This window comes from Pocillopora damicornis, chromosome 10, assembly GCF_964200805.1.
Source record: "Pocillopora damicornis chromosome 10, jaPocDami1.2, whole genome shotgun sequence".
NCBI classification, from domain to species: domain Eukaryota; kingdom Metazoa; phylum Cnidaria; class Anthozoa; order Scleractinia; family Pocilloporidae; genus Pocillopora; species Pocillopora damicornis.
In genome coordinates this window covers 22,100,086-22,127,998 of record NC_142679.1, presented here as the reverse complement: position 1 = coordinate 22,127,998, position 27,913 = coordinate 22,100,086, and the positions used below count along the sequence as shown (strand labels likewise).

The 27,913-nt window shown below is 36.8% G+C and overlaps 3 protein-coding genes across 5 annotated transcripts; 2 read left to right on the top strand and 1 right to left on the bottom strand.

Annotated features, from left to right (window-relative positions):
- The first annotated feature begins 1,536 nt into the window (after positions 1-1,536).
- Positions 1,537-8,388, top strand: LOC113671528 (mitochondrial dicarboxylate carrier). The gene is made up of 13 exons (XM_027187747.2): positions 1,537-2,281; positions 3,013-3,132; positions 3,860-3,926; positions 4,423-4,467; positions 4,597-4,645; positions 5,154-5,198; positions 5,342-5,385; positions 5,775-5,845; positions 6,104-6,147; positions 6,306-6,354; positions 6,722-6,802; positions 6,920-6,976; positions 7,382-8,388. Exons 1-13 carry the CDS (start codon positions 2,147-2,149, stop codon positions 7,484-7,486), a joined length of 912 nt encoding a protein of 303 aa, XP_027043548.1. The 5' UTR covers positions 1,537-2,146; the 3' UTR covers positions 7,487-8,388.
- A 1,269-nt stretch (positions 8,389-9,657) lies between these two features.
- On the bottom strand, positions 9,658-17,053 carry LOC113671507 (uncharacterized). 2 transcript variants are annotated; one of them, XM_027187719.2, is made up of 8 exons: positions 16,881-17,053; positions 16,515-16,696; positions 14,889-15,200; positions 14,157-14,253; positions 13,970-14,035; positions 13,332-13,363; positions 12,816-13,073; positions 9,658-12,264 (listed from the first exon to the last, which is right to left on the bottom strand). In XM_027187719.2, the coding sequence occupies exons 2-8, from the start codon at positions 16,582-16,584 to the stop codon at positions 10,577-10,579; spliced, it is 2,523 nt and encodes an 840-aa protein (XP_027043520.2). In that variant the 5' UTR covers positions 16,585-16,696; positions 16,881-17,053; the 3' UTR covers positions 9,658-10,576. The 2 variants fall into 2 exon arrangements, with proteins under 2 accessions (XP_027043520.2, XP_089041629.1); XM_089185503.1 differs by lacking the exon at positions 16,881-17,053 and having other exon boundaries at positions 16,515-16,827.
- Positions 17,054-17,138: 85 nt separating this feature from the next.
- LOC113671509 (rho GTPase-activating protein 44) lies at positions 17,139-27,035 on the top strand. Of its 2 annotated transcripts, XM_027187721.2 has the most exons (19): positions 17,311-17,488; positions 17,661-17,700; positions 18,529-18,630; positions 18,935-19,012; positions 19,740-19,816; positions 20,193-20,304; positions 20,583-20,659; positions 21,113-21,233; positions 21,663-21,731; positions 21,852-21,933; positions 22,102-22,229; positions 22,375-22,422; positions 22,655-22,718; positions 22,887-22,968; positions 23,357-23,437; positions 23,780-23,896; positions 24,294-24,376; positions 24,942-25,116; positions 25,535-27,035. In XM_027187721.2, exons 1-19 carry the CDS (start codon positions 17,433-17,435, stop codon positions 25,779-25,781), a joined length of 1,839 nt encoding a protein of 612 aa, XP_027043522.2. In that variant the 5' UTR covers positions 17,311-17,432; the 3' UTR covers positions 25,782-27,035. The 2 variants fall into 2 exon arrangements, with proteins under 2 accessions (XP_027043523.2, XP_027043522.2); XM_027187722.2 differs by lacking the exon at positions 18,935-19,012 and having other exon boundaries at positions 17,139-17,488.
- Positions 27,036-27,913: the final 878 nt, after the last annotated feature.

The following is a 27,913-nucleotide window of genomic DNA, read 5'->3' as shown; positions in this document are numbered from 1 at the left end:
ACACACCTTTGCACATCTTACGTGTAGTTATTAGTGCACTCAGAGAAAAAAAAAGCCATATCATCTAATGAAAGAGTAGTGTAACTTTGAAAAAAAACCTTCAGAGGTATTCTATTGCTAACAGTATGATATGAACATCAAATGGCATCGTCAACATCTGCTAATGATCAGTAGGATAGCAGGCTTGAGCAGAACCATGGTTTTCGAAAGATGAATTTTGAAAGATGAATGCACTAGTGTCTACTGAGGCTTAAGATTAACTATCCCGTCCATCCCAGTGTAAAACTAAGCAATTTTTAAACCAGTGTTGGGGTAAAATTCGTTACACTAACCTGAATTGATGAAGCGTCATGTTCAAACCAGATGCATCAGACATCTTGCAAAAGGCAACCAGCTCAGTGAAATAGTGCTGGGTTTTCAATTTCAGTTTGAGCCACGAAAAAATGAATACTGTTTGTATTCAATTGCATATAGTTTTTTTTCAATCAGTTGGGTACAATGTAGGGTGTCTCTCTGACTAATCCCCTTCTGCTTTTTTTTTTTTTTTTTGGCAGAGTATTACACGATAATGAACATAAGTAGTAGTCATCGAGCATTCCTCTGGATGGATGGAGTCTACCGCAGAAGAAATTTTCAGGCTTAGATAAGTAAAAAAAACTTCAAAAACCGCCCGTTTAGCTATTAGGGTTAAAAATCAATATAAGTTTTCGAGTGTTTGATTTACAACCCATGACAGATAAATTGGAATGAAAAGAGACGATAAAATTTTAGCCATAGGCGTGGAGCATTACGAAAGAATAGAATATGTCAAGCTGAACGGCTATTTAAAAGAGACCGTAAGTTGGACTAGCGACTAGGCAAGAATTGCTTAGTATCTGACTTTTGGTATCAAGATTCCGATGCCTTCTACCAACCGGAATCTTAAAGTTTAGTGGTATGGTCACCTGCATGAGTTCGACCTAGAACCTCTGAGAACTGCATTATCTATTCTTCTTCTATGAATAGATCTGTTTGTCTCGCTTTCACAGCAAGAACAATGGGCAATTGTGTAAGACATAAACCTGCCAGCTGTGGTAGATACAAGAGTTTTCTTGGCTTAATTTATAAACGATCTATCATTCTCTCCCAATCGTTGACACTCAAATCCAGCATTTTTGCTGTGGTTATAGCCTGAAAACATAGTCGGCCTGGATTAACCATTGCAGAAATTATCGATGATTTCTGACAGTATAAAGCGCATAATGATGTGATTTCTAGCTTTTAAAGACGGTAAAAACTAGACAAAAGGCGCTTTTTAATCGATCCCTGTTGAAGAACTCGCAGTTTTTCATGGAATTTCCAAGTGCGCAACGACACGTGTATTAAAAAAAGCATCCCCCACGTTCTAACCACGCGCTTAGGTTATCACGTCATGCTCTGCTGAACGTGCAGCATCACGATGACTTATCTTGAACTTCAATCTTGCTGGAAACACATTCTTCACCCCCCTCCCCCCCTTCCTTCCCCCTAAAAAAAACATAACCGAGGAGACGAATTAATTTGTGTCGTTAACATGTCGTTGAAGGTTATCTCGTTATGCCCTGCTGAACGTGCCGTATCACGATAACTTGTGCTTTGAACTTCAATCTCGCTGGAAACACCGTCTTCACTCCCCGAAAACACAAATATATCCTAGGTACAACACACGAGACACATTCGGCAAATTTGTCTCGTTACTGTGGATCATTTGATGGTAGAAAAAAATTAACAAACAACAATATCACTTTCATAACTTATAGTCACTGTTGGCAGCCATACAGAAACTGTAAACACGTTCGGACAACTTGTTAGTTCTCTGCTTCACATCTATTTGACGGTGATCATTTTAAAATAAACAAAATCAATGCATGTGACCCGCTTTTTTAAAAATAGGAGATCAAAATTGACGAAAAACGACACAATACACTTCGAAACAGAGTCTTCGTGAACGCAGAACGGAAAATATGACGTCAAGAGTTTTCCCAGTGATTGGTAACCAGGCCTTGTCGTTTCTAATGAACACGCATGGGGGGTTTGACCACGAGACAGCGTTGCGAAAACATGATATGTGATCGAAGGCGAAGTGACGTTGTTAATTTTGTAGTTCACTCGGTTCTTCGACGAAAGAATGTCAGCTCAAGTGAAAGAAGGTGTCAAGCCATCCGGGGCTGTAAAAGTAACGGCTAAAAAACACAAATGGTATCTTGGAGGAATCGCTTCTGCAATGGCAGCCTGTGTCACACATCCGTTGGATTTGCTCAAGGTAATTTACACCATCAAAACAGTGATCAATCTTAAGGCGTGGACGGTTATTTTAAGGATTATTTTTGGGTAGTACTGTGGTGTATTCTTTATTCTGCCTCAGTTCTTGCTGACGAAAGGCCCAAGTATTTTTATAAATTGAAACGTTTTGTGTTGTGCATTTTCTCATTTATGTTTGATACGAACTATCTTTTGTTCCAAATGGAGATTTGTCCTTTAAAAGTGAAATTGGCGTGACACTTCGATGTCCTTAAAAAATCGTTAAAAGTATTCCCTTCTCTGTCTCAAAGTGGATAGAGAATACTGGCTTTATTTTATCCCGAGAAAAATGGCGAAGATTTCATGCGCGAACTGCTTCCATTAATTTAAAATAAAGTTGTTTTCTTTCAACTTGGTTCAGTGCTGACATCTCAAATGAAGTAAATACAGACCAAGTTTTACAGCAATCCTTGTAATGATTATGAAATAAAATTTCGCTTTTTACAGGAGTTCATTTTTTTATTCGTTCAATAAGGTCAAATTTTTTATTTAATTTTTTTATTTTGTTAAAATAAATCATATTTAAATGTTTTTTTTTTTACAGCCTAATGAAATGAAAGAACGAGAAATCCTATTTTTCTTCAGCTCTTTCCTCTGCAGCCATCCTACTGTTCTCCAACTTATTATGATTATGTTATTTTTAATTCTATTTCTTAAAACAAATTTATTTATGCCTCCTCACTTGTCTGTCAGGTTCATTTACAGACACAGCAACAGGTTAAACAAAGACTTTTGTCCATGGCAGTTCATGTTGTTCGAACACAGGGTGTATTTGCACTTTACAATGGGCTGTCAGCCTCTGTCATGAGACAGGTATGGAAGCGAGATGTGGCCATGAAAATGGCTATTTAAATATGATTTTGGAGAAAGCTTTACTGTTGATATCACTATTGAAATTGTTTCATGAAATAATGTATGGGAAAAAAGTACACACTTCTGATTAGCTGAAAATGAGCACATTCTCATGTAACATGAGTGCAAAGTTGTAACACAAATAAACTACAAATTTATTACAAATTGCACTGGCTCTACAGGCTCTTGTAATTTAGTTGTCTTTGAAAAATTTACTTGAGCTTATTAACACCAAATTGCACTTAAAACTATGTTATTACCTATGCTGAAAACATAGTTGCATAAGATGTGTGTTACGCCACCGGAAAGATGTAAAAAATATTTCTATGAGTATGTCTTACAGCATAGCTCATCATGTAAGAATGGGGTGTTTTTGAATGTTTCTTCAAAAGTCTGAGAGAACTAGGGCATCATCAAGAAGTAATAAATTTGTCTAGACTGAGGTATTATGGAAGCTTAGTTTTAAATGTCTCAACTAATTGATCTCCACAATGCTTAATTCTTAGACACGGCAAAGGAACAAATGGAATGAGCTTGTTATTAGTAATTAGCAGTTAACTCATGGTCAGTTCACTTTCAGGAAAATATTTAATACATTTGGAGTAATTTCATGATAATCATTCTGAATTGGTTAGTTCTAAATAAGCCACTTAATGAATACACTCATAATTATGTTTGTTTTTGGTAGCTTACTTATTCCACAACACGTTATGGATTGTATGAAGTGGTCTCTGCAGAGTTAAGAAAAGGAAATGGTAATTATTTTTTTTTTCTAGTTTAGGTAAAGGGTATTGGAAAAAATCTTTAACTTTCAGTGAAGAAACAAAACAGGTTATGTGTGTCTCGTTGAGAAAGAATTGTGAAATAAACAGTGTTTGATTAAATAAGTCTAAATATTTTGCCAAAGTTTGTTATAAGCTGTATAAGCTGAAACTACATCAATGACTTTACATGTAGTGTAGCACACCACCTGGGGTTTGTTGGAAGAGTTTGGAGACTTGTAATATTGTCAGGTATTACAAGGTTTTTCCCGGTAGTGAGGTACTTTGGATGAATGCTTATTATAATGATTACCTTAAAAAATGAATAGAGTTGGGGAAGGGGAGGCAAAGTATTGTCAGAGTCCACTTTCTGTTAATTGTTGTTTATAACTTGTGGAAAACCCTGGCATGTTTTTATTATTACCTTTTTACTAGCCTTTATGGCCAAACAAATTTAAAATACTAGAGGTTCTATTTCTTTTCTTTCTAGAGCCACTACCTTTTTACCAGAAAGTTGTAATAGGATCAGTATCTGGTAAGTTGTGTAGTTATAAATTAAAGTGGATAGTTTTATTGCTGATCAGCTGTTACAATTTTTTTGTGTTGTTAGTGTGAAAGCAAAAAAGAGCTTTGGAACTGAAATTATATGAAATATCTCTGTTAGGTTTCTTGGGTGGAATTGTTGGCAACCCTGCAGATATGGTCAATGTTAGGTATGTACCAAAGTCAGATAAGGGTAACATCTGCCATTTAACTCAATTTTGAGTGTTATTCAATCAGTTAATGGTATCCTAGTGGTTAGTACACGGGACTCTGCATAAAATGAGAGGTAGAGTTCTGACCTTGTCACTGTGTTGTGTTTTTGGGCATGAGACTCTTACATCCCCTCCCTCTCAGGAGAGGAGTATTTGTAAATAGATACTAGTAAACTTTCAGGGAAGTCTTACAAAATACTGTAGGCTAAGCCCTTGATGGACTGGGATCTGGGCAAAGTGGGAGAGGTAGGAATTCCCTTCATGCTAATAAAACTCAGATAAGCTCTGGCAGTATGGATTTTCTGGTTCATAAGCCTCTCTTTTTTTCCCTTAGTGAATGTAAGTTTATGACACATTATTTTTGACTACACAGGAAGGATGCATCTGTGATTCCTAGTTGTCCTATGATAATTACTGTTGTGTTGTCCAACTGTATGCATTATTTCTTGTTTCTTTCATTTTACAGAATGCAAAATGATGTCAAAACACTTGATAAAGCACTTCGAAGAAAGTAAGGTTTCTGAGTGGATTTATGCGATAATACTTGATTTTTTGAGATTTAAGTTTCCCCATTCAGTACACATACATGGTCAATAGTTTTACATATTTAATTCAGCCAGTAAAAAGTTGGTGTTACTCTTTTTTTTTTTGTAGTTATAAGCATGTGTTTGATGGCCTCTATAGAACAGCAACTGAAGGTATGTAATCTAGCTGAAATAATTGAAACTATTTGTGTTCTTTTAAGAAGTCACTTAAGTGCAGTGAGCTGTGCTGGTCTTGATTTCTCTTAACCCTTCACACCCTAGCATCAGTATGCATATTCTCCATACTGTTATCTATGTAACTCCAAATGTACTAACAAGGAGAATTTGTTTAACAATCAAGAGTCTCTTTAGTTGGTGATCATTTTCATTATTATTGTGACCTTAGTGTATGATTCAGGGGAGATGTTGTAAGGAGAAGTTAGATGCTAGTCACTCCTAGGGGGTCAAAGGTTAAAGTTCGTAACCCTTTCCTTTGAAAAAAATTGTCTGAACATGTTTAATTTTTTTAGTAATACTTTTGTGTCTGAATTGATTATTGGTAGAGGGTGTGTCAACTTGGATGAAAGGTGTTACAATGACCTCATCTAGAGCTCTCCTGATGACTGTGGCTCAGGTACATATTCAAACATGTCATACAATTTTCTTTGGACCAAATAAGCACAAGACTTCAGCTAACGACTTTTACTATTGGAGAATGGTCATTATTTGATCAATTGCAAATCAATTGTACATTTATTTAGGTTAAATGGTGTTAAAATTACAGCTGCATGTAGTTACTAAAAAGTAAGTACCACCCTTGTAGACCAAATTGATATAGAAGCACAAAGTGATATTCTTTATCACCTGCTCTCCATTGCCATGTCTTCTGTAGGTTGCATGTTATGATCAAGCAAAACAGCTGTTACTTGCATCAGGGTAAGTGTAACAAAATGATTAATGTTTACGAAATACTAAGAGTTACTCTCAGCATTTTTAGAATCTGTGACAAAGTTATATTGGGGTTTTTCCCTTGCTAATACATGTATACAAACCAATTCTGGTACAACAAAGATCATATATTGCTTCTTTTGTAGATATTTTAAAGACAACATTGTTGCACATTTCACTGCAAGTTTTATAGCGGTAAGAGAAACTAGATAGGAAAAGAATAACTCATTTAAACAAAGAACTTTTTTAGACCATAAGGTACAGATGTATTAATCTTTTTTAGGAAGCCATAGACATTTCTATTTAAAAACAATAAACATTTTTGCCACAAAGAGACTTACATTTATCACAATCCATTGATTTAATAGTATATGTTTGGAGACAGTGTGCAATATATGTCATTGCATGACAATGTTGATCCCTTGCTGTGTCAATTTGAAACTTATTATAATTTATTTACAGTCAAGGTACTTAATTGTTGGGAGATTAGTTATTGTAGTCTAAATCCTGTGATACCATTTCAATTCTTTTTGAATTATGAACTTTTGAAATGTCTGTGTAGGGTACAATTGCTACAAGCATTACACAACCTGTTGATGTTATGAAGACAAGACTTATGGAAGCAAAACCTGGGCAGTACAAGGTAAACTCTATTTAAGAAGAAATATTCTTATTACAAGTAAACCTCTCAGTTACTTTAATTTACATTTCTAAAGATGCTTTGGTATAGATGGTGTGTAATTTTCCCCTTTTCTTACAGAGTGTGGCCCACTGTATACTTTTTACGGCAAAACTTGGACCTATGGGATTTTATAAGGTAACTATTGTTAGGAGAGAAGAAGCTCTTGTAAGAATGCCATGAAAAATTCTGATGTGGCTTCTGATCTACTTCTCAGTACCGTACATACACCCTATTTGATGATTTGATTAATATAATACAAGTGGATATTTTTGTGAGGTGAGCAGTATTTTTCTGAGCGAGGAAATTACAAGCAAAGGTTGGATCATTCAAGGTTGGATTGTTCAGTGTGGCCAATTTGCTGCTTTCTGCCAGTATATTTACCCTGTCTACAGTGTAATCCTGTGGTATATTTTGCTCATTCCAGTCTTTTAATATGGTAAAATGGCGTAAATGTTGCATGATAAATTTTGATATATCATTCACCAGTTGAAAGTGCTCTGTTTTAGTAACCCTTAATGCTTTTTTTCCCTCCATTTGTAGGGTTTTATCCCAGCTTGGGTACGTTTGGCACCTCACACAATTATTACTTGGATCTTCCTAGAGCAACTAAGATTGCTCTTTCCTGTGAAACAGGCAGTGATGTAACTGACTTCAGAACATATTAATTAATATATTCATTTGATATTATTCTTACTTCAATTTAAATACACAAATTCAGTGAGGGTTATTTGGCTTTTATGGAAAAATTAGTTAGGTTGTATTATAGATTCTTACCTATTATTTTAACTGTTTTGAGACTTGCCAAAAGCCATATACATGTATTGATTAAAATTGGATTAAAAGATACAGTCATAAAAAAATGTTTATTAAATAACCATTCAGAGGTTGCTTTTCCATAAAAACTAGTTGCAAAATGGGGTATGGTGTCATGTATAAGTAGCCATTGATAACATGAAGAAATGGATTTATTATTTAACTTTACTATGTTAATTATGACCACCAAAAAAAATTGACCACTTAAAGTTGGGTTTTTTTTCTCCAGCACATTTAAAAAATCTTGTAATTTTTCTTTTTTCTAATGTTTTCTGCATCTTATTGCCATAACATTATGAATCTGAAGTACACTTCAGTTCATGTGGCAAATTAATTTTCTTTGAATGGTTTATGTCTCCAGCTTTTTTTAAATTAAGTAAGGTGTTATGAATAAAAGAGATAAAAAGGTGTAGGTAGCGCTTAATGTTGTTAGGACATGTTAGAGGATGAAGTGCTGAGTTCAGAAATGTTTAACTAAATAATATGAAAAATCGAATATGTAGGAGTAACAAAAAAAATATGAAAAGATGATAAAGTAACCCAAGAAACTATGAGGGAGAAGTAAAAAAAGCATTGATGTTGATTTTTATTTTCATATCGAGGTAACCAAATAGGTATTCAATTAAATTATTTCATACAAGTTCAGTGTAACTTATGGAAGTGTAGTACTTTAATTATGGATCAAAAGGAGATGTAACCATAAAATTGGAGAATAAATGTGAAATGCGAATGTATTTTACTTTTCTTAATTTTTTATTTCCATTAATCTTATTTCAGTTTCTTTCCCTTTCAAGTTGTCCGGGGATGGAAATTTTCACCCTCTAAATGGTTTTTCAGTGAAATCTCTTACGTGCATTTTGGGGTTAATTCTACGAACAAGAAAAAAAAACTGTGGAGAAAAGTGTCCTTACCTAAACAGGGCCAAATGTTCAAACAGTTGAAAGCGCGCTGTGAACCGAGTTAATAATCTTTCTTGTACTACTCTTAACTCACGAAGCCTTTAAGACCACTCGCTGCACGGTAAACTTGGATAGTGAACATGTTGGTTTTAGTTATTTTTGGTTTTCGAGGAAGGTGAAAGGTTCTCATATCTACTAGGGGTGAAAAGACAGTTCAGTTTTCAAAACTACAGATGAAAATGAATTTTGTTTCGTGCAACCTTACCTGAAATTAACGCAAGTTTTCAACTCCTTCGGTATCCAATAACCCCCAGTTGTCGACTGCTTTCTTTGAGCTTGAAAATATATAAATTTCACTACCAACAATACTGTAAACTGGTCACGAAACGAAACTAGCTGTTAGAAAAGTAACCTGACTTACAATACAATTGCCTCATTCAATTAATTCTGTTTTTGCTTAAGGAGGATTGCCATCCGCGTCGCAATTGAAATGCGCACTAAAATACTCGAATTTCATTGGCTCAGAGTGGCGCGCTTTGTTACACCTCAAACTCCGCTTCGGTTTTCCAGAGGACGAAGGCAAGAAAATCACCTGAAACCTGTCGACGATTGGCTTTGCCGGTATAACCTTGCAGTATACAAAGGTGCAGCTGATTACAACTTTGCTCTGCCAAAAGATCTTTGCTTTTTCCAAACGACAAATTTTCAGAAATATAAACCGACGGAGAAAAACCTTAACTTTCCAATACGAGTCTACTTCCCCACAGTTTGAACGAAAGACATCTGTAGTTTTACCGAAGGAGGTAAGTTTCTGATGCAACTGTGGTGCTGCGTCGGTGGGAGAGTATAACAGGGTAATTTAGTGTTATCAACTGAGTTGAAAAAGTAAATTGGCCACCGTAAAGAGTTTAAAGGCTGATGTTTCGAGCGTTAGCCCTTCGTCAGGGCGATTGGAGGAATTGCGGGTTGTGTGTGTGGGTTTAAATGGAGTTACGCGATTGGTGGGAATATGGCGACGAAAAAACAAGACTAAATTAGTCGTCAACCAATTTACTTCAGGCCTTTACTACATGGTTGATGGAAAAGCAACGAAGCAATTCGATGTTCTCTCTTCATACTGAAGTAGCTTTATTCATTATTTTTAGTTTGATGTGTTCCCCTTACCTAACCTTGAAACTCAAGGTCTCTCCATTTCAAGGGCTAAGACCAGTTTTTACCATCTGAGTGCGTTTTTGATAAAGCTACTAACGTCCACCGATTCTATCACCTCTTGGAGGCTAACTAAATAACACATAATATTTGCACTCTGACATCAATTTTGTGTAACAAATGTAATTCATATCCCGTAAAGCCAAAACAGACTTACCATCGATTCTGGTTATATGATACGGAATGTATGCAAAAGACTCAGAACAAGTGATAATATCAAGACTGACATCTGTACGTGTCTGCATATCGAGTTAAAATAATTCCAACTCAGTTATATTCTCTGACTATCTGATGCGTACTCAAAACCTAACACGCTTGTTATTTAGAGTGAAGACTGGAGGAGAGGGCCTGCCCCCTCCCCCCTCACTTACGCATAAAAAAGTCCCTCTTCAATCCCAATCGCTATTACAAATACAGGCCAGGAAACACTCCACATCATACACATTCAGCAATGAGGCCAGCTCAATGATGTATAGCCTACCTATATACGAACCAGCCGCATATTACTTTCTATACAAAAACAAGTTTAAACTTTTTTCACCCAGGTTAATTTAGTGGAGCACCTCCTTGCCTTTTCCTTGCACTTACTGTACAGATACTCAGCCTACACATTGCGAGAATGATTCGCGTTTGTGATACCAACTGTTTCCACGTCTCAACAAGTACCTAAAAACTGTAGCCTTTGAGTTTCTGCGTGTTACAGTCTAAAAACTGTTATTAATTTCTATTGTACACCGACTTTTTGAGCTATTGACTTCAACAACGTACATCATGAAACGTTAAATACTTGAAACTGTCATGGACAGAATGGATCTTACACCACAAACTCATCAGTATGACAAGTTCCTCGTAAGTTAACTCCTTGAATGTTCACAATAGTGTCGCTGCTCGTTGAGTCTGACCGCTTGCATCTCTCTAGATTCCTTAGACTTTGAACGTAGTCTGCTTCCTCATAAACGTGTTCACTTGGACTTAAGGATGCACCCTGTTGTTCAGGGTCTCCTTTAGTACCATCGACATTTTCAACCACGTCACTTGCCTGAGGTTCCTGGGACGACAATTCTGACTCTGTCGAATCTTTCTCACATGGACCAACACGCGATTCATCCGTTTGGTCCCGGCGTTCATGATTCTGCAAATTATCCTCCACTATCAATGTAATCCCCTTGTTGTTGAAAGCACAGGGAAGAGTATCACGGCCACTGCAAGTACTTTCCAGTGTGCCAGATCTCTCATTGGGGATCTGAAGATCAGTTAAACTCTGACGATTCTTGTTATCTAATTCCGTACTATCGGACGCGTCTGGTTTACTTGAAATAATATCTATTGGTCGTGCATAGCCTGAGCTAGTTTCCGATACCACACTGTTTCTGCAGCTGTCCGGAATGAGCTCCAAGTAAGTATGAGTGCTTGATCGCTTAGAGTCAACACATTCTTTAAGATCCTTGCAAGTACCTATACTCGACCCAGAATCCTCCTTTTCAAAGACCTCTCCATAGTTGCTTTCTTCACCCGTTGAGGAGCGACAGTGTGACGCGACCAATCCTGGAATCTGGCTAATTCTCACCGAAGCATATGGGGAAGCAGGATCACTGTCAGGCTCAAGCATGGCGGAAGAGACTCCACTATCTCTTCCATCGCTATCACGATTTGAATACCGCTGGTCCCACCCATTTAGGCTTCCGGTCTTTGGCCTTTCGTTATCCTCGGTGACACTTGCGTATGGGTGATCTTCTTCAGCATTATCTTCTGGCGTGTCACTCTCTATCGGACTTGCAGACCGAGTGCTTGCCTTGCTTTGAGAACTTGCTCTTCCACTGCTTTCACTGCGGGACGCTTTCTCATCACTGCTAACACTTGCATAGGAAGGTTCCACAATATTGTTGTTCTCACCCACCTGGTTACCCGGTACACTTTCATAAGGGTGGTAAATGTCCACGTCAAAGGCGGTCCAGTTGATTTCTCTCAACAGCAGAAGAGTGTCTAAAGACTTAGAGTGCCTGCGGCATAGGTTAGTTTTCCTGGCATCACTAATATCATATGCTGCCAATTTGTCGATGCAACCCATCGAGCCCTTTCTTGGTGGTGGTGGCACAGGTGGCAATGACGGTGATCCACAGATTATTTTGTTGTATGTGCCTCCAAAACTGGACGATTTCACCAACATTGGATGGGCCCGCATGGGCGGTGACTTCTGATGAGATGGGTACGTTCCACTTTTCCCCCTGTTTTGTGAGATTTCAAAAAACCGCAATCGATCAAGGCTCTTTGAAAAACGTTTACTTGGAGCAGGTGGTAATGGCCTATTCTGAAATATGTTTGATACACTCTTTGTTCGTGAACCAAGTGTGAACGATCTTATCTTCAGATCTAACTCCTCTGGAGAGGGTGATCGGCCATTGAACATGGGTTTCAGTGAGCTGCTTTTACCCAAGGTTTGGCAGGATAATATAACAGGAGGCGTGGTGCACCCATTAACATTCCTGCCCTCGAAAAGGTCTCCTGCAATGAAATTATTGAAATATTGAAATGTTCACCATTTGAATAAAAATAAAAGAACAATGATTAAAAAATTTCCCTCAAAATTGCCGAGCTTTTTAAAGGCCTAATTTCATTGAAAGAATAAACAAAAGTTGTGAAAACAGTAACGTCAGCTACACTGAACTATATTTAAAAAATTCAACGAGAGAATGCCTTCTTATGTAAATATGAATTTTTGGGATATTATTCTATATTAATGTTTGATGTCTGAATCAATGGATAACTTTTAGTTTTAGGAGTTTTAACATATTCAGCAAATAAACGAGGATAAATCACTCAACCTTTTAGGTGCCTAAATGGTCAAGGCATAATACAGAGCCTCATTTTTGTCTAATTGTTTGAGATGCCATTACAATACACAGATTAATGGATACAGTATCATTAAGTCAATTAAGGATTCCCTTGAAACCAAGTACAAAGCTATCACAACACATGTCAATATTTTAGATGCATTTTTATGATGTTTCTATCAAATTTTACAACTCAATAACTTGCAAAGTATTCTCTTTTACCATCACTTAGGGCGCTGCTGACTTCATCATTGACTGAGCTGTAAATATGATCCCTTTTCCCTGCCCTTGGCAGAGTGTTTCCTTGAAACTGCGCATCCTTCTTTCTTGACTTCTTGTTTTTAGTAAACTTCACAGCTTCCCTGTGTTCTTCACTTTTGGGTGCAATTCGTTTTGTTCCTATGTATACTCGTTGGTGGCCAAGTGAGTCCAAAGGAATCTCATATATCTGAAGTTCAGGAGTCCCTGGTTCTTGATTAGCTGCAAAAGATTAAAAAAAAAAGAGTTGAAAAGTAAGAAGATAATGAATGAAACTAATTCAAACTTATTTAACTTCATCATTGAAAATCACTGAAGTGATCAGGATTGGTATACACTGCCAAGCATATTAAATGAGACAGATAATACAAGCTGAACTTACAAGAAATGACACATTGTACTATCAGTGACAGGTTGCACTTAGAAAAAAATTTACAGCTTGAGAACTTTGTACAATTTTTACAAATTTGTCAAACTTACTTGCCAAACTATCAAGGAGGAATTCTGACTCTCTGTGATAAAAAGAGGTAACAAATGATCACATCAGTTATAGTGATACCATGGTATTATATTTTTATTGTCAAAATTGCATTTTCCTGTTAACTGTTGATTTACTAGTTTAGACCCATAATGAATAAAAAAAATATTTGAACAACAAACAATAATGAAATGCATCCTTATTGACAGCTATATCCAAAAGGTAACAAAAAATATTCTGAGTCTATATGGCCCTTCAAACAACATATGACATCTACATTCTCACCTTCCTGAAAAACACACTGATTGGACCAAAATATCATCTAACTTACACATACTGACAAGATATCAACTACTAACTAACTTGAGAACTTAGCACTAAGAAGGACCTTCCTGTTTAGAAATATTCCTTTTTTCAAACTAACTTATGAGAACAACTTGGCATTCTCATGCATGACAGGATTGGCTCAAACCTTTCACAACTGTCCCTCTCATGGTCAATTTTCATTATCAAACTGAGCTCTTTTCCTATGCAAAACCCTCCTTTTGATCAATCACTCACCAAAGTCGAGTGTCCTAAAGATAATATTATTTGAATGGAATCATCTTTCTCACTTCCTGTTCTAACTGTTTATATTTACCTTGTGAAAGCAGGGCTCAACTCTAGCTCATTGTCATCCCAAACCATGTATGAACCCTGGGTTTTCCTACAAAAATAGAACAAGCATCAAGAGGAGCTAACCTAATGCTGCAAAATAGACATGGAGTCAGGCAACTTACTATTATCAATTTTAATAAAAGCCATACGGATGTAACAACCACACTCACCACCTTTCCAGCCGTGCATAAATGACACACACTACAATAGTGATGACAAAGATCACTCCAAAAGCTATGAGAATGTAGACCCAATATGGAACTCCACCTGTAACAAGATATTTGAATTGAATAGGATTTAATTGAATAACACATTAAGAACTTTTAAAAAGTATCACGGTCATTTGCTGTAACAATACCCTAACATGACCAGCCAAAGAGGAAAAACAAAGATAATGGAGGAAGTAGATAACAGGATTGCATGGGTGGTATAAGGATGTAATTACTGGGTGGAGCACATAGAACATACCAATATTTCGTTACAAAATCATGGAGTCCCATTAAGATTATAAAATACCAACTAAACAATTAAACTAATTTAAAATATGTTTTGATGTAATAACTTGACCACCAACATCAGGTTTACTTAGTCATTAGAGGTCCAAATCCAAAATTGATGCATATTGAAGACGATGATTGAAAGACTAATTTACATGTAATGAGATAATTGTGTTTGTACCCACAACAGACAGATAACCTTTGTTATAAGCATAATAACTGTTAACCAGATGTGTAACTTTTAATTTGGGCTTTACTGAAATGGAAGCCACAACAGACAAGTTAAGACAATTCACATCAGCATCTCACTTCACTTGAATAGGCTTATAAAGTTGTCACTATAGACTTAACCTTTTTCTAAATGCCATTTATACATCTTTTATTTTCTATTTCTATATTTATCACCTTCATCATCACTTTCTTTGGTGGTTGATGGGTCACTAACAACTGGTTTAGTACTTATAGTTTTCCCCGGCATCTGAACAGCATCATTCTCTGTGGATGATGCAGAACTCAATCCAGACTTCACACTTCCTTTAATAACTCCAGGCCCTGATGTTAAGGTCATTGAGGTATGAGTAGTTGGTTTTGAGGTAGATTTTGACACAACTGTACTGGTGGAGTTGCTGGTTGTATTTGGTGACATTGGCTTATTATCTATTCCATTACTTGAAGTAGGACTTGTTGCATTGCTAAACCACACTGATGAATTGTTGCCTGCAACAAGATGTTGTTTCAAAATGATAATAACATTGTTTAGCTATGAGTTAGTATCATTTTAACACTGAAGTGGAACCATAATGAGATGTCATAACAATCAGACTGACAAACATTTCCTTCATTTCAATGCAAAGTGCTGACTGTAAAGTAAGGTCTGCACACAGCTCAAGTGGTCTTAATAACATAGTTAATACTTCCAATAAACTTAGGGATAAACAGACAAACGGGTAACTGTTAATCTAATCATTACTATGTAATTATTTGCAAAAGTAGCATCGAACCTCAGATCACTCTGTTCTGCATTTTCACAAAACTTCAACAAACCCATGTGCACACAATAGTAATAATGTTTTTACGTTCAACCTCATACACATACTCTAAATCAAGAAATTACATTCCCAACTTTTCGGTTCTCATATTATGTCTTCGTTAAGTCGTGGACAACTCATTCAATATATCTAAATATAACGAGTGTTTTGCTTGGCTAAGCGAATCATTAAAAAAATAAGAACGGCTGCGAAAAATTTGAAAGAATTACGCGCATCATTAACTTAAAAATCAATATAAAAAATTCGATTTCTTCGTTTCTTGGGTTCCCGGAGACTGAAAAAAAAATATTGCGATAAGACAATGCTCAAAGAGGAATGTTGCCAATCAGTAATTTACTCCAGGGACCCTCAAAGTTTTTCACTTCATTTCTTGAATAGTCAAACCTTAGCCCGCCCTTTTATCTGAAGAAGTTTTGATCTATAATTGCGTCGATAACTGCCATACAAATACTTATCAAATCAAGATGAAAAACAGATCGTCAATGGCAACACGTATGTCCTGAACGACATCAGTAACTCATGTAAACAAACGTTCTTTTCAAATGAATATGTAATTTCTATCTCGAAGTACGAATCTTCTCATATAGCGGAAATCTTTCCATTTTCCTAGTTGAGTGTCTTCCAATCCTCAGGAGAAAGGAAATCCTCAAGACCCAATCAAACCGGAAAAAATGGACTGAGTTCACAAATGAATGCGAGCTTTTAGATCGAGTTTGGCAGGCTTTCTATTGGGCACAGTACCTGAATGGGATTTGTAGTGTTGCGAGAGCGAAGTCATTTTCTAGTTACAGATGATACAAGAAGCTCTACTCTATAAATTTCCCAACGCTATCTAAATGTGTTGAGTGTGTCACCGAATAATATCAAACAACCACCGAATCTTTACCGGCCCCTCTGACTACAATCAAGTTGTTTTTCTCGCAAACACCTGATAAGCTTTGCGATCTGTTTTCGCTCTAAATGCACGTACCCAAGTACTTACCTTCGACAATTAAAGCCTTCCGTAGAATTAACAGCTGAAATATAGCCACAAGAAGAAACAGAGTCGCCATGATAATTTACTGCGATAATATTTTCGAAGTCTTGAGAAAACCACAGCTTCCTTGAGCTAGAGAAGATACAATTGCTCCCAAGCAGAACTTCCCTTTTCCATTCACCGTAAGCCTTTTAAAATAAAAAAAAAATCACTTCAGAAATTATTTTCCCATACTGATGGACAGCGAAGAAATCGGGGAAATCTGTAACAGAAAGAACAAATTGTAGAGTTCATGGCGATCAGATAGGATGAAAATGTTACCCTTCGGGGAGGTATGGGTTAAATTTCAGCGCCCTCCAAGTAAATAATTACCAGAAATGAGCCTCGCGTTTCTTCCCGATTTCTATCCTTTGCACAGCTTTGTGCTAAAAAGAATTGCCATCATTTAAAAGCACTCGCGCGGGATAAGTCGTAAAGCACATACAAGATAATAACTTAACAATACACAGCTACATCCTTATACCGGAAACAGGGAAAACTTTCTCAGGTTGGGCCTTGGGAGACTCGTATGTCAAAAATGTGACGTATTTCCGGGGTTGTTTTTCACCTAACATCCCTCCTAATTTCCTTAATGAGAAATCTAGGGACGAGATTGAAATTTGAAAATAACACTTGAGAATTTATGACATTACTTTTCCTTCATCTGCATTTGTGATGTGAACTTTATTAAGGCAATCCTTTCAAGACTTGAGTATCGTGCGCTTCTTTTATTTTTCTACACTGGTTTTCCGCTGACCCAAGCTAGCGCACACCCACTTTGGCAATTACCAACATGGCGGAAATTCTGTGATACGTTTAAATGTTGGCCGATACTCTGTTTTCCTCTCTCTTTTTCGTTAAAAGCGGAGTACAGATGATTATTTAATGATGAAGAAACAGTTTTATCGCGTGAAACAACTGGCTGACCAAAGGGTCGGAAGGTAATGGCTGCTCTTTATGAATTAGTTCACATAGTGGACGGAAGTCAACCTCAGTTGACTCCTTCAGAACTCGTTTCTTTGACATCTTCTAACTTAGCACTCATTGATATGACACGTAAAGCATGATTTGATTGGTTCTTTATTTTTCATGTGTATATAAATATATTTTTAGAGCGGAGAAGACTGAAATTTTAACAGAGGATCTACAGCATGTGAGTAAACACTGATTGCATGATTTTATCTTATCTAACAAATATGCAGACAAATCGAAATAGAATAATTTCAAATGTTTTGGTTTCCAACATCTTTGATGCATTTTATATGAAAGCAGCAACTCAGAGGTGTTAGATATAGCAAGCTTGAAGCAAAATCAACGTAGTTTCCTTATCCAACATACTTATTTACAAAAAAAAATAATAAGTTTTCTACTACTGGTTCTTTAGTATCAATTACTTATTATACAATACCAAATTATTTGCAAATTATTGTGTCCATAATTGAGCGAAGGAAGATGATACAGTTAATTGCAGTGCATGGAATGAAATTTCCTCATTCTAAATTGTATTCAGAAATTTCACGCTAGGGATACATACAGTATCAACAATCTAAGCATGTCATAACATTTACAGCCTTAGGCCTCCTTTTGTAGACATTCTTCAAAAGCATTTCTATTCAACTGCACCTGATTTTCACTGATCATTCAATCATAAGGAGCCATATTAGAGCTGTTTGACTAAAAAATGGAGCCCAGACTGTATACAATACTTTGGATCCCTGTCAAATTTAATCCTAATACATAACCCATGTTGTCACTGAGTTTCCTGAAGTACACTTGATGACGTATCATAAGGTTAAATTGATATAGGTCTGAGGTTACAATCCTCATGTGGAACTCTGACATCTTCTTTGCACCAGTCGTGATAAATACTTCATTATTCCTAAAAGTCTTTGGTTGTGTTTAATGTACATTATTCAGTAACTGCAAGAAGAACTCATGAAATCACTTTGTTAATTTGATTTACTATGAATTTTTTTAAAAGGTTGAGAAGACTGTTGACAAAATCAAACATGCATGTCAAACAACAAATAAAAGGCTAGCTGCCTCAATGCAAGGTACTGGAATGGATTTAGAGAAAAGATTGGTAAGAACAGAAAATCCCCAGATTAATTCAGTCATCAAGTTAATACATTTTCTTATAAATAGGTTTATAAATATGTGATGTCTCATGAACCAAAGAATTGGACACCAAGCCTACAGGTAGCTGAAGAGGCAAGCACAAGTAAACTGCTAATGGTCAGTCACATGCGAGGGGGAAGAGCTCAAAAGAAAGACCCTCCCTGGAGTGATTTGCCTCTTGTGCTTGCCTTAAAGCAGAAAAAGACATCTTTTAAGGACTTTAATGTCACTAGAAGCTATCACTCAGAGGGTATTACTATCTGTTGTAGGCAGTACTATTCCTCAAGTCATTACGTGGTTCGGATGATCTTGCTATGCTGTGGCCTCAAATGAGATCTGAACTTATGGTAATCATCTACCATATCCATCACATTAAATGCATACATTACCCCCTTACATAATTGTTTCATGTAATTTGACCTTCAGTAAAACCAACAGAAATCAAAGGCATTCTCTGGCAGAGGCCTTACGTGCAAAGATGCATGAAAAGGACTTACTAACTAACTTTTATGCCGTGCTTCATGTCTTTGAATTCGAGTTTAACTACATGGTCATCAAAGTCATGGTTTACAACTGTAAATCTTAAATTACATTTCTTTCATTTCAGGTAACAATTTGACAGGAAAAATAATCAGTATTTTTCTAAGGATTAATCTTGCATGAATTCACAGTTCAACCATAGGAAAATGCAAAATGGCTCTAACACGTTAATGTCTTACAAGTATTTGTCATCATCCATCTGTTGCTCACAGCATAGCAATGAGGTCAAATGTTTTTTATTTTATCATAAAAATAACACCTAGATAGCCTAATGCATGATGATAATGCAGTTATTATGATGCACATTGTCAACAAGAAAAAAATAATCATGGTAAAAACTTGAGGCTGAAGCCATCAACCAATCCAAAGCAACAGTTGAAAAACTGATTTCTTTTGTCTTTTTTATTTACTCTTTAGCTCTATGCTGGTGTATGTTGTCTAAAGTATTTGTAAGCAGCTGCCTTGTGTTTTGCCTTCTCCTGGTTGGGATTTGTTTTCTTTTATTAATTTTTGTCTCTCTTCTCTTTTTTTCAGAGAAAACTTCACCAAACAGCTTTGGCACAAACCATGTTAGAATCAGGACAGCAGTTAGGTGAAGATTCTCTTTTAGGGTGAGAGCTAGATCTTTTATTTCTTGTTATGTGAATGGTTCTTATTCATCATCTTTGCACTTGAGTGTTCTCTTATTGATTTGCAATTACCAAGTTTGAATAAATTATAATTAATATCTACTCATGAATACTAAATGTTATTAGGACAGGGTAAACAATCTGCACCTGGTCATGCCAGGTATTCTCCCTTCTTCTTACAGCAGAGAATTTGGTGTTAGATCCAACATTACCCTCCTGTTTTGTTACCATTCTTCTTATCACCTTTTGCTCAAAAATCTAGTGATCATTTCAATAAACTCCTATTTGATTATTTAAGGAAGTGAAAGCTGTAACTGGTTATGTACCAACAGATAACAGCATAAACTGTTTCTTTCAGTAAAGTGATGCAGAAATCAGGGGATGTACAGACTTCACTGGCAAGAGAACTTGCAGAGTATGAAATGCAAGTAGAACGGGATGTCTTAGCACCCATGACATCACTTCTTGAGGTGAACAAGTGTTTCAACAATATATAACTTCTGAATCATATGTGGTGTTCTATGTGCACACATTGTATGGTCATCTATAGTAAATATACTATGTGCCCTAGTGAAGTGAAGGAACAAAATCTCTGAAAAATTCTTAGAAAAAAAAGAAATTTATTTTTGTGGTGTTATTGTTTTTATCCTTTCCTCTGCCTGCACTCTAACCCTTTGGAGATCTACATTGTACATAACATGCACATAATCCTATTTTGCAAAACTGTATATGTTTTTAATTTTAACAGAATGATATCCCAAATATCACACAAATAAAGAAGAAATTGACAAAGACCAGGCTGGATATGGATACTGTTAAATCAAGGTAAGACATCTTATTTTCATACAAATGATTAAATCAGTCAAAAGTATTGCTCACCTTTGTAAGATTCTGTGATGCAATAATCAAGATATTGATCTATAGTATGAACACTTATACTTCATGTGAGATCAAGCTACATGCACAGTTGAATGAGGTCCCTAGAGCTGTTTGGGAAACTACTGTTAATGAGTGTCAAGGTTTAATTCTGAAACCAGCAATTATTGCTCTTTATACTGTCATCATTATTAATATCATTAAAAAAAGTTTACATTTGTAATACTTTTTCTCAGTAAGGGTGGCATGCAGTGACTAGCCCTTGTGTGGGAATCCACCAGATCAGGTCTGGACTAAATTTGATAACTCCCATAGTAGCTGTAGGCCTATATTCAGTGCCATTTGGTCTTGGTATTATAACCTTCCTTTTATTTCCTGAAATTTGGAATGTTACACTTTAAGATGGACAGCTGCTGTCAAAGTCTCCCATGGAGCAAGTAAGGACATGTTAGCTGCTGCATCGAAGGCAGAGGTACTGAAGGTTGAGTATGAGGAAGAAACTGCCAAATTTGAAGCCTGTCAAGTGAGTGTTCCTGCTTTGAATTAGTTCTATGTTACAGATGAAACTATCAATAAACATGTGACCTTGTTTGATAGTTACATAACCTAAAAGAAATCTGTGCATTGGTTGTTGCTTGCATTCACTTGAATTGACATGTCAGAACAACAAGAACCAAGAACAGTCCTGATCTTCTGTATGACTTTTTTTTTTATAAGACTTTATGATTTTGAAGGAGAGCTCCCCAACCAACTGTCAGCAGATTGTTGGCAGGATGTCAGCCAAACTTTTGCATCCTAACTAAATAGTATTACCTAGTTTGTTCTGAATTGGGCTTCTTTTAAACCCACAATAGCTTATTGAAATAATTACAGGGTAGTTAAAATTATGAAATTTAATATGTGGTAATAGTTTTTGTTCATATAACAAGTACCTTGAATTATCTTTTTCCAGGACACTCTCACCACAGAACTTTTAAAATTTGTTTCAAGGGAAGGAGAATATGCCAACTGGATAATAAAGGTGTTGTTTATAACTATCTAAGGGCTAAATGCTACTTTCTTTGTAATAAAGTTAATTTAATTGTAGAGCCAGACACTTATTTCAAGGTGAACTATTTTACATGCTTCTTTCATGTTTCAGTACATTGAAGCCCAGCTGGATTATCATCAAAGAGCCATGTCAGTACTTGATAAAGTCTTGCCTGGTCTCAAGTCTCTCCTAGGTAAACTTGGCTCTTTCTAATATTGGTTTTGGTTTTTGCAACAAGGTATGACATAGTGATACATATTTCTCTGATTTGACCTCAGAGAAGTAAAATAAATAGGTGAGTTAGGGGGTTGGGCATATGTTCCTAACTGTATTTTTTTACGTCATTTTCTGATGCATTTAGATGAATCAGAACTTCAACCAGTGTATGGCTGTCCACTGGAGGACCATCTTAGAATACAGGAAAGAGAAATAGCCTTTGTGATTGAAGAATGTGCCACATTCCTGTACAGAGAAGCCCTTGATGAACAAGTAAGACTGTGCCCTTCCTGCAATTTATCCTACTATGTCACTGGTATAAACACAGCTTTAAATCTGATTTTCACCCATGTTGACTTGGTGGCTAATATTGTTGTAGGGAGTAATTAATGATTATTTTTATTGATTTTCTTTTCAGGGACTATTCAGACTTGCAGGTAGTACTGCCAAAATCAGAAAACTTACAGTAAGTTTTTTTCATGGCTCTCAGTTATTTGAGAAAAGCGGAAGAGCTAGTGTTTGAAATAAATTTTAGGATTTGTAACATGATTCCAGTTTACCTGTTCACTCATTGGTTTACTTGTTCATTCATTTATTCCTTGATTGCTTTTACTTTTATTTTATCAGTAATAATAAATAAATGTGGCATCAATTTAAATATTACCTTGTGCATCATTGTGTTTGTTACAAAATTTCAGGCTGAATTTGATGCTGGCTTGGTAGACTTATCAGAGTTTGAAGGCGATGTTCATGTTGTCACAGGTATCATATCATCAATTATAATCACTGTAACATCAGTGATACTTGCTAAACAGCACCAAAACTGAAATGAACAATTGCAATCAAACTACACCACATACATCTTTTGTCCTTGTAAAAAAGAATAATGTCCTTTTAGTTTTTAACACTAATCTACTTCTTTCTTTACAGGAGCGCTTAAGCAGTATCTTAGAGAGCTTCCTGAGCCCTTAATGACATCTAAGCTATACAGTGAATGGATACAGGCTTCAACGTAAGGAAAGACCATGGTTCCTTAATGTAAACTATTGAAAATGCATGTTGTGCAAGGTTATGGTTGTTGTGACTTGCTAAGCCTTTGAGATAGCACAAGTGTGACCCACATTTGGGTACACTAAAGGGCATGACAGGTGGACAAAGTCTTGCCTCGTTTAGATCTCTTTCTCTGAACACACCTTTTCAGAATAACACTTTGTGTTGTACAAAAACTAAATTCTTTCCAACCAATAACTTTTAAACAGGTGTTTGGGGCTAGAACCTGTTGTTCAGCTTCAGCCATTTTTTTTATGTAAGGCGGACACATTTTTAGACAGTTCCTCAGTACTTTGCTTGGCAGTGATTTACCTTCTATGAGGTGACTGTATACTTTTTTTTGATTACAGGATTCAAGATAATGGTACAAGGTTACAAGCATATTGGACTATTGTAGAAAAAATGCCATCTCTGTATAAAGCCAACTTAAGGTGAGAATATTTGCGAGTGCTAAACAGTGATGTATACCTGTTTTTCTTTTGTATACCTAATTTAATTTGACTTACAGGGATACATTATGGTCGTGCCTCTGTTTGATTCGGGAGATGCACGTTTCACCATGGAAGAAACGAATGTATAGGTACATGTGTTAAATTTCTGCTTAAATGGGGGACCAGGATGTCTCCAGCAAAATGTAAACTTCATAAATATTCAGTTCACTTTTGAGGAATACTCTTTTATTAATTATTTATAAAGCAGTAAATCAATTAGTGTAAACTTTGTCTGTCAGTGTTCTTTAATAACTGAGAGGTTTGTGTTTGATGTGTTCACAGGTACCTGATAACTTTCCTTGGGAAGCTGTCCGAAAACAGTGATGTAAATAAAATGAGTGCAAGTAATATTGCTATTGTCATAGCCCCCAACCTCATCTGGTCTCCAGAGGACGATGGGTAAGAATTAACGAGTCAACCGAACTAATTCAAGAAACTTACCGGCAACTGATTGTTTAATTATCATTTAATTCGAATTTTGTAAATGTACGCCGTCGAACTGTTTCCAAAGTAAAGTTGTCTGTTTAAAATGTTATTTTTATGTATTTGATCTCCTTATCTTTGCAATAGTGAGGAAATGGTGCCTTAATTTTCAATACGCGCATGCCTCAAAGTGCTTTCGCTTGATCTGTTAGTCCAGATTCTCTGTCCCCTGTTGATGTCCTGTCAGCTACTCAGCAACACCCATACGAAGAACATTTACTGTAACAGTTAAACTAGATACTCGTGGAAAACACAACTTTTTCGTGCAGTGTCCATGACTGTTTAAAATTAAGTTTGTTCCGTTTAATTTTAGTGGTGTAAACGTCCAACACACTGGTGTCCAGTCATCCATTGTAGAGGCGTTAATTCAACATTACAGCTGGTTCTTTCCGGGGGGTAAGTAAAGTTTATCTTACGTTAAGATAAACCTGTTTCTGCATATTTGTCGGTGTCTAGTTAATTTTCCCTCATCAGTCGACATGCTATGTTTCATTCAAGCCACGAAATTCCAAACTGATTTTGTTGAGTTTTGTATCGATTGTTTAGAACTGAAACGGAAAGCGGTACCCGGTCACGTCGCCGATAGGTTAACTCGCCATCAACCAACTCGCCGACATCTTTGGTCAAGTCAGGGAGTTTTCATGTCGGCGAAGAGATTGCTTACCCAGGGACCGCGCAGAGGGAGGGGCTGGGGGGCTTTAGCCCCCCCACTTTTTTGCAAGAATAAAAATAAATTAAACAAAAAAATAATTTAACAAAAAAATTTTCCTTCACGCATTCTTCTTTAGCCCCCCCCCCCCCCCCCCCACTCGAAAACTTGCTGCGCTGTCCCTGTTACCATTGAAGCAATGACTTTAGCACAGTACATAGTTACGGCTTAATTACCTTGTACTTCTCACTTATTCACGGAAGGTTGAATGGTTCTTATTCAAAGGAAGGTTGAATGGTTCTTTCCCTGCAGAAATCGACTTCTCTCGTAAAACCGCCTCAGCGACAAATGGCGTGAACCAGGGTTTTCCTGAGAAGTGCAAGAAAGGCCCAGGAGATTATAAGAGTGTTACAGGCGACTTCTTAGAAGAGGTGGTGAGTCTTGTGAATATGAAATGCGTCGATGACTCTGGCACTCACGCCCAAAAGTAAGTTCCTTTTGGTTTTGTTGTTTTTTATCATTGTATAAAGAGAGTATGACAAGATTAAAACTAGGAAAGTATTTCGTGTAAATGAACGGACCATCTGAGGCACCATCTAATTCAGTGGCGGGCGTCCAAGCTGGCAGCGAAACAGCTGGGTGGGTGCAAGATTGCAACTTTATCCTCACGATTAACTGGTTGAAATACAGGTGGAGGCATTTAACTGCTTTTTTTTTCTGATCTGGCTTTCTCTAGTTCTTTTGTCAGAATACTGCCCGACTTATCGCTGGCTGAGCCTGGTTAACTCTTACAGCTGGCAGGCATAACGTTTCCATCTGTATCATAAATGGTTTTTTTTTTAATTCATTACCTGATTTTAGTGACAACTTAGTGTGGTCTTTCCCTTGTGTGATACTTATTTCAGTTCCCAAGAATCAGAAACAGCCAAGCCAGCGGTTATTGATGTGGAACAAACTAACACCCCTCCACCTAAGAAAAAAGGCACCCCTCCAGCCTTGGTCAAATTTATGGGCTCTTCGAGTCCAGGCCCTAGCACTTCTGCTCCTCCTCTAGCCGGTCCCAAGCCCATCGCAACTTCAGTTGGACCACCAAGACCAACGAACGCCCCTCCACCACCTCCGTCCAAACCACTTAAGAGAGAAAGCAAGTAAACGTGGCCATCTAAGGAAATAACATTTAAGCAATAATGCCAATGACTGAAAAAGCTAATAGTAGGCTTTTGTACAGTTAAATTGGCTATTATTTGATTATTACCATTATTAGGATTAGTGGCCGTTTCGAAAATGATTCATAAAGACATAAAGATAGCCGTCCGCCTCCATCCTGCGAAGACGAGAGGGCAGTCTGTGTGTAGGGGAGGAGAGGGGGGGAGGCTCTCGCAAGTGGACAACATGAGCAGGATGAATCAAGTTTCAAGAATTTTCATCCGAGTTAGGCTCGGTTGTTCATAACGCAAGATACAGGCAGATTATTTGTCCGTTGAGTTGGTTTTATTTACATAGGCATTTCTTTCAGGAAGTTGATATTTTTATTTGTATTTCAAGGCTCTAGGTTGGTGCAACTTTCTAGGCGATGTCATGGTATATAGTCTAAGAAGTTTTTAGTGAATTGATATAATTTACGAGACGAGGGTTAATCAAATGAAGTGCCAAATTAGAGGTTATTATCGCTGATTTAGTTCGCTTTTTGAGCTATGAAATCGTGTTTATTGAACTTTTAAACATATTTTAAAAATGAAACGTCATGCATCCTCTCGTGACTAAGGAAGACAAGGTCGCTGTTCCCAGGAGAATAAAAATCAAGATTGCCTTTTGCTCGGAATGATCTTGTTTTCTTCCGCTTAGCCACAGTGGGCCTCGCTTGAAGTTGAAATGGCCAACTGATAAGCGAGTTGCCATAATTGTGATTGGTCAGATGTGACAACTGTTGTGTCAGCGTACCCTAACAAACTGACACTGTTAGCAGTCCTCACTTCCGATTCAATTTTCTGAATTTGAAATTTTTGTAACGTTGAGAAAAACGGTCATCTTTACGCATATGCTTTTTTCGAGATTGTTTTGAGCAGGAGTGACTGTTTCATGTTCTATGAGAGATATATGCTCTATACTTTTGAGTATAGTGATTTGGTGATGATTTTTATTAAATCAGTCAACAAATCATCTTGGTTAAATAATAGAGTACAGCTAGTTTGTGATAAGATAAATATTAATACAAGTCAAATTTTATAAATCAAGGAAATAACGTTTGTATATTTGGAATAGGCTCGCTACTCATCCTATGTTTTAACCAAGAACTACTTTGTTACGTTTGAACTAGAAGAAATTTTTATTGGTGACATGTAATTCTCCCAAAAGTGACATATTAAGATATTGCATTTTTAAATAAACTTAAAATATCTTATGGTGCCTTTGATTTCCTGTGTCATTATTTTCTCTTAGCGATAAATAAAAGTTAGAATTGGAGATAAATAAAGTTAGAATTGTAACTTTATTTATCTCCATTTATTTACCATTAAATACAGTGGGAGTTGATACCCGATCTCTCGGGCTGGAGAGACTAACTTTTCTTAAAGAAAAGTAATACCAATTGAATGAAATGTATAAGAAAAGCTAAATCTTGGGATAGATGAACCTCTTTCATAAATGGAAGGCTAAATTGTTATGCTTTCAAATTCATGCAAATTAGCCTTCCTGACCTCGACGACATGCTTGTGTAATAAATATTGCAATTCTACTCTAAAGCGAAGCCAAGAGAGTGATTTACGTGCACATAAAAAGAATAACATTAATGCCCTCCACCTAGCCTGCGTTGCTGGCGGTCTGCGATTTGGGAGGCGGAGAGAAAAATGAATTTTTTTGTTCTCTCCGCCCCCAAAATCGCAGACCGCCAGCAGCGCAGGCTACCCTCCAACATGAAAGAGGTATTATCGGTCTGTTCAAAAGGTAGGCAGCCGCTGTGCAGGAAATAAGTCTGCACTCCATGGCCGAAGGAAGTTTCGAGAACAAGATACGAGATAAAGGCGGATATGGAGCCTCAGCTAAGGGTAATTAAGAGAACTATCCCTCAGGACTATTTGAACGCGAAGACCGCGAACGGTCTCTCCGCCCGAAAAACATTTCCGGCTTTAAACTATTTACTGAATCATTGGTAGAGAAAATGCCTCTGCCACAACAGATCAGTTCCCGAGAAACCATCACGGCCACGATAACTTTCATTATGCAATCGATTCTCTTCTGGACACTTACAAAATCCTGCTTGAAATTTTAGCTGACTCAAAATGACC